At 39.0% G+C, this 17,185-nt stretch overlaps 1 protein-coding gene across 6 annotated transcripts in view; it reads right to left on the bottom strand.

The window, feature by feature from the left end:
• Window positions 1-222: 222 nt before the first annotated feature.
• The window catches only part of BLNK (B cell linker), a 100,355-nt gene continuing 83,392 nt past the window's right edge, over window positions 223-17,185 (bottom strand). For 5 of the 6 annotated variants that reach the window (XM_056352705.1, XM_056352708.1, XM_056352710.1 and 2 more), the window contains 13 exons: window positions 16,986-17,017; window positions 16,571-16,666; window positions 15,741-15,783; window positions 13,315-13,342; window positions 12,962-13,031; window positions 12,355-12,385; window positions 11,292-11,334; window positions 10,435-10,516; window positions 9,948-9,979; window positions 6,157-6,236; window positions 3,445-3,528; window positions 2,288-2,443; window positions 223-971 (listed from right to left, as the gene is read on the bottom strand). In XM_056352705.1, coding sequence (XP_056208680.1) covers window positions 852-971; window positions 2,288-2,443; window positions 3,445-3,528; window positions 6,157-6,236; window positions 9,948-9,979; window positions 10,435-10,516; window positions 11,292-11,334; window positions 12,355-12,385; window positions 12,962-13,031; window positions 13,315-13,342; window positions 15,741-15,783; window positions 16,571-16,666; window positions 16,986-17,017 — 897 coding nt within the window. In that variant the 3' untranslated portion in view covers window positions 223-851. The remainder of the gene's footprint in view (window positions 972-2,287; window positions 2,444-3,444; window positions 3,529-6,156; window positions 6,237-9,947; window positions 9,980-10,434; window positions 10,517-11,291; window positions 11,335-12,354; window positions 12,386-12,961; window positions 13,032-13,314; window positions 13,343-15,740; window positions 15,784-16,570; window positions 16,667-16,985; window positions 17,018-17,185) is intronic. The other variant, XM_056352706.1, reaches the window with a different exon arrangement.

The following is a 17,185-nucleotide window of genomic DNA, read 5'->3' as shown; positions in this document are numbered from 1 at the left end:
GAGTTCTTAAGCCAAATGCATATGTGACAGCTGTAAAAAGTGATAGTTTTCGTAACAACATTAACTCGAAGGAGCACATACTGTAAAAAGTGATAGTTTTCGCAACAACATTAACTCGAAGGAGCACATACAAATATATACATTAAAACATTGATAGTGAATTGATGCTTTCTTGCTGGAAAAATGCTAAGAAACATGATCCAGCAATGCCTCCATACACTATTGACTTTACAATATTTTAAATTTTATTTGCACATTTGAAAATACAAACAAAAATATTAATGAGACTGAGTTAAGCTGAGGAAAAGGACAACACATGCCCATTAATCTAAACCAGACAGCTTTACTGCCACTAATCACATGATGTACAGTTGTATTTTCAGCTTGTACACAGCAGTATGTTAGAGCAACTTGATCTAACTTCTGCGCCTGTACACTTTACCAAAAAATCTGAAATTCCTGAAATCTGTGGTAAACGCAGCAAACAGAGTAAATCACCGTGGGCATTCTCATTTTTAAAGTGAAAGTGTCCTACGTGAAATCTGTCCTTAAATAGCAGTCAAAAGATCAGGCTTTGGTATGCAGTTGTTCTTGACGTGATTTTGAATACCTGTGTTGTCACGGATGGAAATCACAGATTAGAATATATCTGCTTTGGGTTCTTGTGTTGAATACAAGTGCTTTTCTGATAAAAGTGACGGGGTTTGAGCTTTATGAACTGTATCTCTTACTAAGTAGGTGCTCTTAAAGTATTTTCCATCATTTTGGATTTTCTTCTTTCAGTCCTGGTGCATGTGTTTTGGGATGTTGAAAGAACTAAAAAAAGTCTTCATTTTAGCACTTCAGTTTGATTAAGAAACTCTTACAATGTGTTTCAGTTTCGTCGAGTCTTTTGTGTTGTTTTGGCTGTCAATTAGAACCAGGGAGGTGCGCTGATGATTCTCTACTATTTCAGCAACACTGTCAAAGCGCTGGATAGAGAAAACAAAAATGAGTTAGTACTGGCTTCCTTTAATGCTCTAATGACAGTAATCACTGCATCATCTTTTTCTCTTTGCTTCTCCCACCACTGAAAAGAGTAAAGCTATGACTGTCACCAAGTGAGATGCCTTGCTTTTTAGTTAGAGCACTGATCCAGCTTTTAGTCCTAATCTGTCATAAACAGATTCAATTAGGACGATGGAAGATACCTGTGACCAGTTGCTGTCTCATCTCATGCTCCTTTCCATTTGTGATTGCCACCTGCACAAACTGAACCACAGAGGTTCTTAAATGGCGTATTAAACTGACGTTGTTTTCAGTTTACCTTAATATATACCAGGCTGCAGACTGTGGCAGTTAGGAAGCTGCTTCTATCTGTGGTTCAGCCACCTCAGAGGGAGGGTGATCTCCAGGAGTAATATGGTACAGACAGCCAATAAGAACTGTTTTAGTCATGCAATTTTAGTGTTTATCCAACACTAAATATCCAACACTGTAAATAAATATCCAAGATCTCCTAGGTCTGTTGCTTTTCCTTTTGGTCAGATACAGATTTTGGACTCTCTTTTTCTCTTGAGTTAATTTTTTTTTTTTTTTTTGACCCTTTGTTGAAAGCCAGATGAGCCCCAGGGTATTATTCATTCTATAACCTCAAAACTGTTGCCTGGGAGGCAGATAATTAGTCTAAAGCAAGCTTACTTTCACATCCCTGAAAAGCCTACTCTGTGCAGTGATAACCAGTTTATATTGGTGTTTGGGTTCCAAGTTTTTGTTTTGCTGGTAGAGTAATTACCTCTGTGGTATAATAGCCAACCAGCAATTTTTGCACTCTGGAATTAGAGTTTAACATTTTCTTTATGTGAAAACAGGATTAAAAATAGTCATTCTCATTTTTGATAGAGGTTTTTGGGGGGTTTGTGTTTGTTTGGGTTTGGTTTTTTTGTTTTTGTTTTTTGAGTATGGCTGCTTTTCCTTTACATTCCAGGAAACTTAACTAGAGTCTCGGGTAGAAGGTGAATAGTGGACTATAAACAGCTGGAGAATTTATTTAGCAGCTGTAGCTCTGTTCCTGATACTTTAAAAACTGTCTTGAAAAGTTATGTTTTAAACTTGATCTGTGGTTTTAATTACTTACAGTACACAGGAGCTGATATTACATTTGCTTCTCTAGTTTGATAGATCAGTCATTAATTATATAAGGGTATACTTCTGTCTGGATACATGAAGAATCATTTTGGTCATACTGCAGTGTATCTTAATCCTTGATGAAAACTGTTAGGAAATAAAAAATCCCACATCATCTCACCTCTTCACCGCTTTTTTCTCTGCCCAGTGCATATTGTCTGGTTGATTCAATAAATCGTATAGGAATATTATATACTCTTCTGTTGTAAAACACAACTAGTGTGTATGGTTGCCGTGAATCCTGTCCAGAACTCTTTCTTATTAGAAAAGATCCATCCTAGGGACAGAAAAGTAGTAAGTGTATTCAGCTTTTTTAGCATAATATTTTAATCTATATTAGCATTAAACCCTTTTCTCCCATTAGAAAAACTGTGCAGCAGGGGATAAGAAGTAGTATGTATTCCTGCTGTCTGATAGTAACTTACAAAAGGTGTCAGTTAAGGGTTACCTTTGCTGCTTCATGTTCTCTCTCAACCAGAGAAAGAAGAAATACACGCACAGTGACAGCAGTCTTTGGAGTCCACAAGTTATAAGGAAATGAAATTACTGTCAGTGGCAATAGGTAGCAAGAAAACAGTGAGAGCTGGAGGTACTGTTTCTCCAGAGCTGTAAAAAGCACTCTTGATAAAAAGACAAGCACCTACAGCTTCTCACTGCAGGCCAGTGCTCAATAGCTAGCAGTGGCCTACACTGGTGATAACCCCAGCGTTCTGCCCCTTTATCCTGCTTTGTGGAGTTAGGCAAGAGTGGAAATGTACCTGATGCAAGGATGCAACTCTACATGTTACTGTTGCCTTCTGTGGCACTAGCTTTTCTACACGGAATAGCTGAGAGAACTCAAGTTCTCCAAATACCTAAACACATAGTGTTGCTGTTTCAAAATGCATAGCCGCATTAGCCTTTCCAAATCGTATGTTTTTACATGAGCATTAGACAGTGTTAGAGATAATGTAAAAATCACAGGGCTTTGCCTTGCATTTTAATGGATGCACGTGAGCCAGCAGACCTTCCTCAGCCTTGTAGTCTCATAATAGCTTCCCCTGCAGTCCCCCAGTCCGAGTTACACTAATGCAACTTTTTGTCTTGGGATGGAAACCATAGTGAAGTAGTTTCACTGCAATAACTTCATGTTTGACAGTATTCGCATGGCACGGTATTCCAAGCCATTCAGAATACAAGTGATGTTCTTACAGTATTTCTGGTTGTATCATGATTTTTTTTTTTATTTGAAGGTTTTGTTTTTTTTCATAAAATAGACATTCTTTAAAAGTGACCTACCTTGTTTGATCTGTACAATGCATCTTCTGCTGTTTTCCTGTCACAGGTAGCAGCATACCATGCTTTACTATGAACACCAGCATCCTAAAAAGAGAGAAACAGTGTTTCATCTATTAAAAAAATAACGATAATAATAAAGAATATGGCCTGCAGTGAAGTTGTTACTAAATGATGACAGCTGTGAAGAACTCAAACGCAGAAAACTTTAGAAAAGACAGAATTTAGAAAATTCTTGGCCATGTTGTCACTGTTTTTGTTGGATAGAGGTAGGACAAAGGAAAACTACTGTGTTGAAACAGTGGTAACAGATGTGTGATATATGACAGAAGAGAGAAAGATAACCCTGAGGAAAGTAGTCAGGTTCGACTGGAGGATTGTTCAGTATTTTTAAAGCAGGAAGCTATTCTAGTAGAATTTAAAGAGGGTATCCAGGAAATGATGAATAAATTTACCACAAACAATTGAAATGCTACTCAGCTGTGGGGTAGGCAATGAAACATCCAGATTTGGTAGAGCATCTAAGCTTTGGGAATGAAGTTTCCCATATACTTCATGCTATTTTGTGAACACAATCATGATTGCCTCCATCTGGATAGCATGGAGGTGGGATGACCGCATCTTTTGCTCTTTTTTTTAATTTTGTTTAATTTTGTTATTAAATAAGAACAAATGGATGGACTCCTATAAAAAAGAGGAATAATTAATGTCTTTATTAATACAGCAGTTCAGCCCCCAGTGCTTTCACCTGAGACATGAAATAGGGATTCAGTTCCATTTCTATGCTGGACCAAGTCTGAATATATCCTTACCTTTGAACTAGTGCTCATGCATAAAACCGTATTTACTGTGGAGAAGGATTACATATGTGACAGAATACAGGAGCAGCTTGTATTTTGTAACATATCTCCTGGGTGCCTCGTTCCTGTATGTTATCCCCTGTGAACACCTCACCAAGATCATCCCTCTTCTCTCCATTCTGTTAAATGCTTGGCAGTGTTCTGTACAGCAAATGAACTTAACCCGTTTTTCCAGTGGAAGACATGGGACAAAGGACTTGACAGATGGGGGTGTAGGCGCAGACCCGAAGATACTAGGTAGAAAGTTTGGCACCCTAAAGATAGGTGGATTCTGTTTTAGAAGGTGAAAGCTCTCATAGCAAAGGAAGCGCAAAGACAAAAAGATACGAGGGGGTGATGGCAGTTGGGTGTGAGTGGTACAAGATTATAATTTGAATAAGAGAAGAAGTGGTAGAAAACTGGCTAGTGAGATGATGCAGGATTCAGTGTACATTTGGGGGCAGGAGTGGAGTTTAGGAGAAAGGGATGGGGGATTTTAGAGAAGTATTAAAAGAAATCATACTTAAGGGAAGGACAGGATGAGGGATTAGAAGCAACATGAGACCTATGCATTATCAGACTAGAAGATTAACTCACAGGTTATAAAACCAGCAATCATATAAAGTGAGCTCTTGCTGAGGAGGTCGATGCAAAAGCTAACTCAAGTGAGTGGAGAGGCTATAGAAATAGTCCTGAGAATATTTCCTAATACTTCTTGGTATTAACCTTCCTGGTCATTTGAACAGTTTTGCTCCAACTTTATAGTAATAAGCTTAATGATAAAATTAATTTCAAGTCCTTTATGTTCTTTACGGTTATATTATCTTTGTCATGTCAGACTTTAGAACATTTAAATGTTAATTGGCTCTGCATAACAGAGCTTTTGTTTTGCATTCAACTGAACTATTTTTACCTTTTTAGTGACGGCTAGGCTAATAAGAATGGCTTCCTCCATTTTGTATTCTCCCTTCATCCAAAGTGAGAGTAAGGGGAATAACACTGAAATGAAGATAACTTTGCATTTGCTTAGATTATTCAAAACTTAACGTGGCAATGAAACAGAAAAAAAAAATCTGTTATAAAACTGACAGCATTAACTTAATGAGATCTGTTTACAGTAGGACTGGGGAGAGACTAAAACACGTAGGGGGATGCATCACAGCACCCTCCTAGGGCAGCAGTGACTTTTCTGCTCAGTTCTTAAAACTTTGCTCACACCCCAAGTTGCAATAAATAGGGCAATATTCATAAAAGTGATTCTACCCTCTGCATCCTGCTCCATTGGGCCAGTGACCAGAGCATCCCTGTTTCCTCCTACAGATTTCTGGGATTTCTTAGCAAATCGCTTCAGTGCAGGCTAATGCTAATAACTGCAGATGGCTTCATTTTATCTGCTTGGTGCACGTTATTTTTTTTTCAGAACACAGTATGTACAGTTGTAAGTTAGAAAAAAGTAGGCAATTAAAACCCCTTTATAGCCATCTATATTAATGACTAAAATACATCACCACAGATTTCTTGTTTCAAATAACGTTGAAGTAGTATGAACTGGGGAGTCAGGAAGACCTGAAACTAAGAAGTTTCTTTGGGTTTTGTTTAAAGTGAGTGGTAAAGTGCCAAGGTTTGGTATAATACTATTTACATGTTCGTGTACAACTTGTTAAACCTCTCCTATGCTATATGTTCTAAGCATTTTTTGTATGAATACTAACATTCAGATTATTTCTGCTACAGAAAATCTTCATTGCAAAATGTGACATGGATGCCTTCTACAAAAGGAGTATGATTTTTATTTAGAAAGGGGGTAGGCAAGGAAATACTACTTTGAAGTAAAGGACAGGAAGATTTCTGTAATGTAGTTTAGCTAATGTTATACCTGGTCTGCCATACTTGAAGTAGATGAAACGCTGCTGTGAGGGGAAGTACCCAGGGAACGGTTTGCAGCTTCTGGTACTTCTAGAAAAGAGAAAGAACATGTATAAGTTTCCAAAGTATGTATGTTATGCTGTGAGAAATTGATTTGTTACAAGGACTTTGGAAGACCTGGAAATGCTTGACCTTTAGTATCACTCAGGAAAGGTACCTACTGTAAATGGATGGGCCCTATTTAAGTGCCTGGGACACTTGCCTGCTCAAAAGAGGAGCCTTGCTTGTTAAGAGGAACAGTTGGGTTAACAACTTGGTTAACAACCTGAGCTGGACCTTAAAATGCAAGCACACACACCCCTAAGTGAATCAATGTAGCAACATTGTAGCAACAGATAAAGAAAATGCAAGAATACAATGCAGAAAGCACTCAGTCCAGTGTGAACAGTAGTCATATAGGTGAGGGAGTCAGGAAAATGAGTGTAGCTCAGAGATATTTTTTCAATAAGTCTAGGCAGCTAAATAGAGAAGAACTACTAGGAAAGATTATGAAGCTAAAGTATGATTGTAATATGAAAGCATAGTAGAAAATAGCTATTAGGGCTGAAACACAGATGTTGAAGTGTTTAAGAAATTAGAAGGGAGATGGTTGAGTAGTGTTGCATAGTAATGATATGACAGAAATATGGGAAATAAGTATAATTGTTTTCCGGTTAAAACAGTCTTGGACAAAGATAGCATAGGTGTCTGCTATAGGTACTTGTGATCAGAGCTGGGTACAGATCAATGTCATTGTACTAGAGAATATGATTGTACAAAGTTAAGCGTTACTTATTCTGTTATCATGGGAGGTTTCATTTCCTGTTTGTGTTATTTACTGGGGGGGAAAAAATGGTACTAGGATTGTTAGCACTCACCTATTCCTGGACAGAATACTTTGCAGACTGCTTTATGAAATCTTCACTGATACAATTCTGATTTAGATTTTGGTTTCAGAAAGTGATAAGAATGTTATAGAGGAGGTCATACAGTGACTCAGAATTAAAAAATTCAATTGGATTGGAAAGCTTAAAGACGCCTGCATGAAGTAGATTTAGAACTTCTTTCATAGTAAAGATGCAGCTGTCTGGAAGCTGCATTCCATGTACAGGGCAGACATTGTAAGGAACAGTTCCAGCTCTCAGTGAATGCATAATCACATAAAGGCGGCTATTCAATATTAAGAATATTGTTTTTTCTGTCAATTTTGACTGACCAGCTGGAAAAGCTACAGCTGAAAAGTGAGTTGTGTGAATAACAAAGGCAGGTGTAGGGTCCTGCACCTAGGAAGGAATTGCCCCACGCACCATACAGGCTGGGGGCTGACTGCTGGAAGGCAGCTCTGCAGAGAAGGACCTGGGAGTCCTGGTGGGCAGCCAGTTGCCTGCAAGCCAGCAGTGTGCCCTGGTGGCCAGTGGGACCCTGGGGTGCCTTAGAAGCATGGCCAGCAGGTCAAGGGAGGTGATCCTCCCACTCTGCTCCGCCCTGGGGAGGCCACATCTGGAGTCCTGTGTCCAGTTCTGGGCTCCCAGTCCAAGAGAGACAGGGAACCACTGGAGAGGGTCCAGCAGAGGACTGTAAAGATGATGAGGGGACTGGAGCATCCCCCTTATGACGAAAGGCTGACAGAATGCCTGTTTAGCCTGGAGAAGACTGAGAGGGGATCTTATCACTGTATACAAATATCTTAAAGTGTCAAGAGGATGGGGCCAGACTCTTTTCAGTGGAGCCCAGCGACAGGACAAGGGGCAATGGGCCAAACTGAAACACACTTAAGTTCCATCTGACTATGAGGAAAAAGTTCTCTGAGGGTGACCGAGCCCTGGGACAGGCTGCCCAGAGAGGCTGTGGCGTCTCCTTCTGTGGAGACACTGACAACCCGCCTGGACGTGACTGTGTGCAGCCTGCTGTGGGTGAACCTGCTTTAACATGAGGTTTGACTAGATTATCTCCAGAGGTCCCTTCCAACCCTGACCACTCTATGTGATTCTGTGATAAAGTAAGAATTGCCAGAAGTCAGGCTGAATTAGACTCTGCAAAAGGAAATTAAAGTAAGTAAGAAGAGGTTCCTTAGTTGTGTAAAAGGAAAGAGAAATGGGGCTGTCTGCAGTAAGAATTTTACTGATTTTAAAGATAACCTAGGTATTAAACCAGTGGTAATTCTGGTACAGAAATAGAAATTTCTGCAGCCAAATGGGAAGCAAAGCTCAAATAGTTTAGTACAGTTGAACTGGTGGGCCCAGATAATCTTTCCAGAAATTTAAAAACTGACACATGAAATTACAGGGCTGGTAACAATTACTTTAAATAAATGTCAAGTGATGGTGGTACCGTATGATTAAAGAATTCCAAACAGAATTGCTATAAAGTGGAATAAGGGACCTCAGCAACTACAGGCCTTTTTGCCTGACTCCACAGAACACAAGGCCCTAGGAGAGAATGTGAAGGAAAGAACATTAAGGTTTGGAGGTAAAGGTACAACTAGCAAGCAAAAAAATCTCAAATTTACCCAAGTAGATAAAATGTTATAGCTCTTTCTTAAAATAGTAGAGTTCCGTAAAGGGGGAATATGGTGCTGTACTTACTCAAGTTCAGTAGAGCATTTGATACTGCGACACAGGGGAAATTAGTACTTTTTGTGAAGAAGATGAAAATTAGCACTAAGCTTGTGTGGTGACAAGGAAGAGATGGCAGGTTATGCTGAAGGTACATTAGTAATTGGGACCAATTGCATCTGTGATTAAGTAGTTACTGGACCTGGCACAGAATAAGAGTGTGTTAAAGGAAGTTTACTAATCAGAGCATCATTTAGCACCAGATGACAGTGAAGAATAGTTACACTTTAGAGATTAGTAAGAATTCATGCTACAAGTTGAAGCACATCAGTTGTGCGACAGTAGCAGACAAACTTGAAAGCATCAGTCTATTGCATGAATAATGAACCATTATTATAGTTCCATGGTATAGGAGATATAATTGCAGCACACATCAAGCAAACATTTCCAGGAAAGAGAGAGAAGTACTAATAACAGCTTATAAATTTAAGCTACACCACATACAGATTTCTGTGCAGTTCTCATGATCCATTTACAGTGTGAAAGATAACGTTCTGACTAAAATATGTGCAGAAAAAGGCTTGTAGGAAGGTCAGACAATTACCTGCTAATGAAACTAGAAGAACGTTAGACTAATTTACACTTCTGCGTGAAGAGAGTTCATATACATACTACCGGATTTGTTTTTAACTGTGAACTGAAACAAAGATCCTCTTTGAAAGTATTACTTCAAGGAGAGCTTTAGTGTTTGCCATTATAAGAATACCTTCCCCCCCACCCCCCCCCCCCCCCCCCAGTAGAGATGCTGGATGCAATAATAATCTGTCTGGCTTCTAGGCAATAGAAGCCTGGAACAGCCCAGAAATGTCATATTTAGGGTTCTTCTGTAGCAAGGAAGATTGATGGAGACTTTATTATGATGGGAACTGACCCAAACTACCTTTGGTAGAAATTTCCAGTAGTCACAAATGGGAATGAAGCACCCAATTTCCATTGATTTATACAATAACCCTGACATACTCCCTTGCTTTTACTAGCTGAGCTAAGCTCCTGGACACTTGATCTCCTCTTTGTAATGCATTACAGAGACAAATGTTCATTCTGAACTAATGAATATGCATGGCATCTTGAAATAATCTGAATTCGAAGATTGATTTGAAATTAGACGTTAATCACATTTTAATTCAAAAATCTGAATTGTACTTACTTGGCAGAATTGAGGACTTCTGGAGCAAAGACCTGAAATAAATATCAAAAGATTATGAAAGGTTTGAGGAGATCTACTCAGTTCTGAAAATACTGTGTATTTGAAGGATGCAGTGATAGAATGTGTTCCATCTCACCTAACTGTTCATTCAGAAATAAGGGCCAGATACAGGTATTAAAAAAAAAATAAATAAATCATATCCCACTAATACTGACAACTAGGAATTTAAACATATGGTTTAAATCTCCACCACTTAATTACAGATTATATCCTCCCATGCTTTTTGGTGGTGACTCTAGTATTTGGATACATTTGCCTTGTTTTATTTTTTGCTACTGTGAGGCTTCAAGAAAAGTGACTTTCAAAAAGCAACAGAAGGTTACAGAGAAAACAGTGCTTCCCTTTGAACTTCTCACAGCTGTGTTCAGACCGAGCTGTAGAAGCTGCTGCACTGAAATATTCAAAAGATGATGAAAAAGGATTTTACTTTTGGATACTTGGAAGGGGTGGAAGTGGAAGCTCTTGGCTGGAACCTCGTCGTCGTTCTGCTGCTGTCGGTTTTTCTGTAGCTTGGGAAAACAAATTGTAGAGTCAAGACTTCTTCAGAAATATACTGTCCCAGATAAGATAGTCCCAGTCATTGAGGGAGGGTTTCTTTAATTATTAGAACTTTTGGGGTTTTTCCCTTACATGGCAACTTGCCACCCTGCTGCTTTGTTAGCTAGTGGCACACCACCAAATTTCTAGGCAGATAGCTGCGCTGTCACTGCCTTCAGGAGCTCAGTGGGAAACCTGCCTTCTGAGAGGCGAGCTGTGTGACACGGGGGAGGACAGTGGGGCAGGCTGCCTACACGAGCTCAGCTGGAGGAGTGCGGCTGGCTGGCTGCGTCTGACCCTCTGTCAGACAGCAGCTCCTGCTGCGCTTTTGCCTGGAGGAGCTGCCGCCTTGCACGGAGCCCAGACGCATTTTCTGCCTGTGCAAGGGACTGGCTCTTGCTAGGAGTTGGCTCCGCATCAGCTGATTCTGGTGGAGTTCAGAATGTTACATTCGTGCTTTTCCTCCCTTCCCCCTTCTCCACTTTGAGGACTATATGGCACATTGCTGGTCCATTATGTCGTACGTTACCCTGCCAGTAACCTCAATAGTTTTACTGTGACTGCTTTTAGAGAACAATGATACTCAGCGCAACTAAGGCTGGCCAGATCCAGTTTGAAACTGCTAAAACCAAACTCCCTCAAAAACCTAGTATAATTTGAATGTGGTGTTGTTTGTTTTGTGGTTTTAATAAAAAGAAAATAAAGTAAAAGAATGTCAGCTTTTTAACAGCAGTGGAGATAATTTACCTTCATTTGCAGACAAGGCCTCTCTGGAAGGTAAACATGGCTTCTGCAATAGAACAGAAGGAAACCAGATACTCAATGGCATGTCACTTGTACAGAAAAAGTTTATCATCATTTACTTTTTGTGAACTAGTTTACATTTACAATTGACAGCATCTGGGAGGGATTATAAGGTAGGGACATGGCCATCCTGTAAAGGGCCTCTAGTTGTATGACCTTGAAGCTCGGGATTTTGCAAAGTAGATTTGGAAAGAATCCCAGTGTATGTGTATAAATAGATGGATAAAAGTAAAATCTAAAGATGTGTGCTTTTTTTTTTTTTCTTCACTCCCATCAGTAAGTTTATGGTGTAACAAATGGTTTGTTGTTATCTCAAGTCCAAAACTGAAGAGTCCATTCCAAATACTTGCAAATCAAAATTTTAACATTTTCATCTTTGTCAAACTATGCTCACAAATGCCTGAACACATTTCTTGTTACTGAAAGTTAAACTGTCAGTTTAGCTCACAGTAAAAACTCACCCAACCTTCCAGGTTTTTTTTTCATTTTGAAAAAATGCTAATAAACTGTCAGTTTTGAAACATTTTTCAAATTAATGTCTTTGAAAATTTCAGCCAGTTCTCTCACTTTCTCCCACAAGAGGTTGAGATATTTTTCTAATGATTAAATACTTACTGAAAGACCTCTGACAAATTCTGGTAAAATCCCTCATTTTTCTTGAGCTGTCTCTCTTAGAATAAATCCATGTATGCAGCCCTGTTTTTCAGGGAATACTTCTGAATGGCCTGTGTTCCCATTTATTTCTCATTTTATTAACTACTGTGTTTATTGTTACATCCTGGAGTACTGAATCCAGACATCCCTTTAACCAACATATTGTTCTACTTGAGCTTTCTCACTGCTGCTTAGTTCATATAACAGCACCCAAGTATTTCCTTTCTTTATAACTCTTCTCTATTCTTTTTATGTATTTATGTTATACCAAAAGCCACAATAAAATTTTTACAGTAAATTAAAAGTCACCTGTAAAATTAGCATTTGATTATGCAATTACAAGTCAACTTACTGGTGAATTTACTGCATTAGAAGTTTTCTTTCTGCAGATTGGAGGAAAAAAGAAAAAAAGAGCATCATTACTTAGCAGACACGTGAATTCATTTAGCAACTAAGCATCAGGTTTCATTGATTCCCAAGATACTTCTGGCCAAGATGGGATGCATCTCCTTATTAGATAGCTGTAGCAGCTGAGTGGGGAGGAATAAGGGTATCAGGTGTAATGTGGGTACTCAGGAAAGGTACTCAATTTGCAAGGAGGCTACACTCTGTATTGGTACTTATGATGACAGCTTGGGTGTGGCAGAAGAGTTTTAATGAAAACTACAACCTTCTGGATTTATAGGCATGCACACGCTATTGCTGCGGTATGTGACTAAATTAAGCAAGCTGGCCAGCATCTGCCATCAGTGGCAGAAAGTGCAGGGCCATGCCACTGGCAAACAAACAGTATTCCTCCAGAAGTAAAGAAATAGCAGCTTGCCTTTACCTAGTCAGGATATCTTTCAGGAACAGCAATAAAAATTACTTCCACACAGGCAAGGACAGGAGTTAGCTCCTAATAAACCTACCTATTAACCCCATCCCCATCAAAGTAGTACTATTTTTTTTTTACTCACAGGCCCCTTGGTAATGGAGATGGAACTACTCCAGCAGGAAATCTGGATTCTTGTGTGTTGGAGCTATGATCTAGAAATGCAAATGATGCATTTAGTGTGCAGTATTAACTCTATCTGAACAGTGGATTTTTCTCACTGCCATTTAAGTGTTAATGTAATAAAAAATACCCATTGGTTTAATTTTTGTCTTAACACATTTTCACTCTGATTACTAGAAAACAGTTCAGTAACATTTCTTGCTTATTGCTGACTGTTACAAATAAAATTTATACTGACGCATTCCACTATATGCTATATTAAGGTCACCAGCAAATCCCTCTCATATTGCCATGTTTTCAGTAAAGAATACTTACTTTCATCATTATTGTTTACTTCATGGTCCTGTAATGGAAAAATGTTAGGTTTTATAAGAAGCAATTAAAAAATTAATTATTATTAGCTGGTAAGTGCATAAATAATCTGGTCTTGTTAATCTGTAGTAATGTTTAAGGAAATATTTGTAGAGAATGCATATAATAGCCAGAATATTTTTCATCAGCTTTTATGATGGTGCTTGAAAAATTCTAGCAAACATCAGTTTAATTTTGAGATGGCTTGTAGGACTGAGAAAATTGGCCCTGATTTTTGCAGTGAGACTTTTTGGTTCATGTTTCATTTCTGAGCTGGAAAGCAGAAATTTTGCAGCAGATTTGAATATACTAAAGAACACATCTTCCACTGAAAGGAGGATACTGAGCAGACTGTCTTTTCACCACGCTAGAATTGAAGCAATCCAACTAATTTCCTGGCTTCTTTTGGAAATGCTTTCTTTTGACTCCCACTTCGTGTCTTTTAGGGAATCAGACTCCACATGGTAAGTACCTTTCAAAGAGGCACCAGTTATTAATTTGTCCATCTTCATCCACCAGATTAATGGCTTTTCACTAATGTTGGTCACAAATGCATCCATTCTCTGGTTGGAGAGGTGAAATCCATCATCCAACAGTTGAGGTAGTGAGATGTGGAGAATTTTTCTCCCAGTCAGCCTTTGAGAGGAACAAGGGTTACAGTTGTGTTTAGTGCTCGTGTTGGGAATGGATTGAATGGGAGCAGTTAACAGATGTTTCAGTTACTGTTTTGCTTTGTCAGTGTGCATTGTCAGGGATGGAAAGGCACAGCACAGGACTGGACAAACATGCTCATTACCATTTTTTTGTTTAAAACTGTAAACGCTAGCCACTTAGACAACAAGCAGAGATCCAAAAATTTGGACTACACTGGGTAATTCTTTCCTAGGCGGACTCTTGTGCCAAACTGGGCAAGTGCAAGTACACAGGAGCTGAATACACCCATTGTACAGATGAGTGTGTGTTCGGGAACTCCATCTTTGGTGATACAACTAACTCGGTGTGTGGCCACAGCAAAACGATAGTCTCTCTTGATTCTCTGCAAAGCTAGAAAAATATCCATCTCAGAGGTAAGCTCTAAGAATGAATTAATAGAGAGGTTTCAGCTGCAGTATGGCACTTGAGCCTGTTCTGAAGTCGGAAGATTCTTTTTAGTGCTGATCAGAGACTGAAATTTCCGTCCGACATTCCCCCTTCAGAAGGATTTTTTTTCTGATCTTACATTGGTAAGAAAAGCTGAGAAATCAAACCATTTCATAAAGTGGAGTTAGCACCACTCAGGAATTGTTCAGCATCTTACAGTATACAGATCTAAATTGCAAGAACATTATGATGAGGTGAAAGGGAAACTAAAATGCTGCTGCTGTTGTATGTAGAAGTGTGCAAACTCTCCACCCTGCCCAAAATACTGAGTCTATCTAGAAAGTTAAGGATTGAAAGTAAGACTATAAGATGTTCTTATACCACCTGCATTATGTTAGTGTAACATCTAATGCTATGGTAGGACCCCAAATTCCTAATTTTAAGTATCTAATTTCTCTATGTAGTTATTGGTAGGCTGATTATTTCTTAAGGACAACTCAGAGCATTGGGCTGGGACAGAGTCTGGTGCACATAGCTTTTGGCACAGATGTTGATGCAGTTACCATCACCCTGTTTCTTGGTAGTCTGCTCCTCATGCACACTCTCTTTTGTGCTGGCACAACTGTTAGTAGAGCCGTGGTGCAGAAGAATTTAGGGAACCAATCTGGCTCGAAAATAACCTTTCCTGCATTTGCTTTTTCCCATTTGCTGCAGTTAGACAAGTTTTCAAGTAGTTTGCTTCAGAAAACCTTTGTTCCAGCACAGTGGAAGGGACAGACTGGGGACAAGAGTAGAGGAAGAGGTATGACTTAAACACAACCTTAGAAACTCGAAGCTTGTAATTACTCCTTCATGGACTGCATTTTCTGGTGATACTGGTTACTCAGACTACCCAGTCTGACAATTTAGAAGGATTCCATTTTCAGAAAGTATTAATCATTCATCATCAGAGAGGAATGAGGCTCAAGGATAGTGCTTCAGATTGGGCAAAATTGCCCATTGCTACTGAAAGTTAGGTCCTGGAGTTCAGCTGCATTTTTCAGTCCAAGAAATTATTTTTGTGGACTGACATATATATCTCTTAAAACATTTTAAGTTTTTCTTGGATCAATACAGGTGTCCAGTGCTCTTTTGTCCAAAAGATTAATAGCCACAATTACAATATTAGATCAATCTGACATTCAGAGTCATCTGTTTCTGCTATTTAATCCAGAGAATAAAAAGCATCCATCTATTTATATGCATAAAACACAGAACAGCCTAAGTTAAAGACATTTTTTTTTTTCAACAGTGGCACATTAATTACTCACTGCTTTTGGATGAAGACGATTTCTGGGAAGAGGCAAAATATTTCTGGAAAATATACACAATAAGTTAAGATGAGTAGGATTTACTTAATTTCTTGGTTCAGATATGCATTTCAAGATCGAGATAGGAGGAGGTCTGCAGGAAATTGATTTAATTGCAGCTATGCACTGCTGCAGTGGTTGTGGTGATGCTGTGCCCTTAGGGTGGAACTACTCCAGAAGAACTTCTGTCCTGGACCTCAGGTCCCCTGCAGCTGCGCACAGGACCTCACCAAACACCATAATACACACAGTGTTGTGGATGTCACCTGCTGTGACAAAATAGGATCATATGGCCTATTTTGTAATGCCATGCCCTAGAGATAAGACAATGGTTACGAAGCAGCTTCCAGCACTTCTGGGGAAACAGGAGTGAAATAGGCTGCATACTGAAGCTTCCTTTGCCTCTCTTCCTCCACAGACTTGGAATATAAAGCATGGATTTACTGCGTTCAGTTTCTTTACAAGCAATCCTGTGCCCCACCCCCTGCAGAAACATCTCATTTGCAAGGGTGCAGAGATGGGTAAAAGGAGTTTAAACGGGCTTGCAAAGATGTTTTATGTCTGCACCGGATCCCGAAAGGGATGTTGAAGAAAATAGCATCCATTTGGCAAACTGGCTTGAATACAGAAGTTTGCAAGGAAATGAGAACTTTGAAGTCTTACCTTGTCCCAATATCCCTGGCTATTTGTGTGTCCTGGAAATTGCTTACTGTCTGATGGCTACACAATAGAGGGGAGAAAATTTTGTCTCTGCTAATGTTTCCTGTTGATATAAGCTGCTGTTGACTTACCTGGAAGTATCCAGCTTAGGTGACTCTCTGGTCATGCTGTGAATGTGGGATTGCTCTGTATTCTGAACAGGCACAGACAGAAGTGGCTTAGTGAACCTAGTAATAAAACATGAACGAAGAAAGGAAAATTGTATTTAACAACAGTGAATACAAAGGCAACCTCTCTTTCTCCTCCCCTACCCCCTCAAAATTCTAAAAAGTACCTTTTAGAGGTATTTCTTTTTAATATGTGCTATGATTGAGTTATTGAAATTAACATAGAAATGGATGACAATCTTTGTGTAGATACTCTGAAGAGAGTGAATTACTATATGTATATCTTCTAGACAGAATTATCAAACATAAGTATCTAGATGAGAAAATATTTTTTCTAACAAGTTTTAAATAATGCACAAACATTTGTAGCAGTGGTTACCTGGTTACCGGTGGTGGTGGTGATGGTTTTTCCTGTGAGAGAAAATGCACTGAATTATTTGGTCACTTTTTAATTTCATAAAATACATTTGTATGATCCTATTTATGTTAGCAATATCTTATTTTTGAGTTGTAGTATAGATTTCTACTAGAACTCTGGCTGGTAATCTGCACTAGGGTGGGAGAGGCAAGATGTAAACC

The sequence above is a fragment of the Falco biarmicus genome, chromosome 9 (assembly GCF_023638135.1).
Source record: "Falco biarmicus isolate bFalBia1 chromosome 9, bFalBia1.pri, whole genome shotgun sequence".
Taxonomy (NCBI): Eukaryota; Metazoa; Chordata; class Aves; order Falconiformes; family Falconidae; genus Falco; species Falco biarmicus.
Note: the sequence above shows the minus strand (reverse complement) of the source record. Positions and strands in the feature narration are given on the sequence as shown.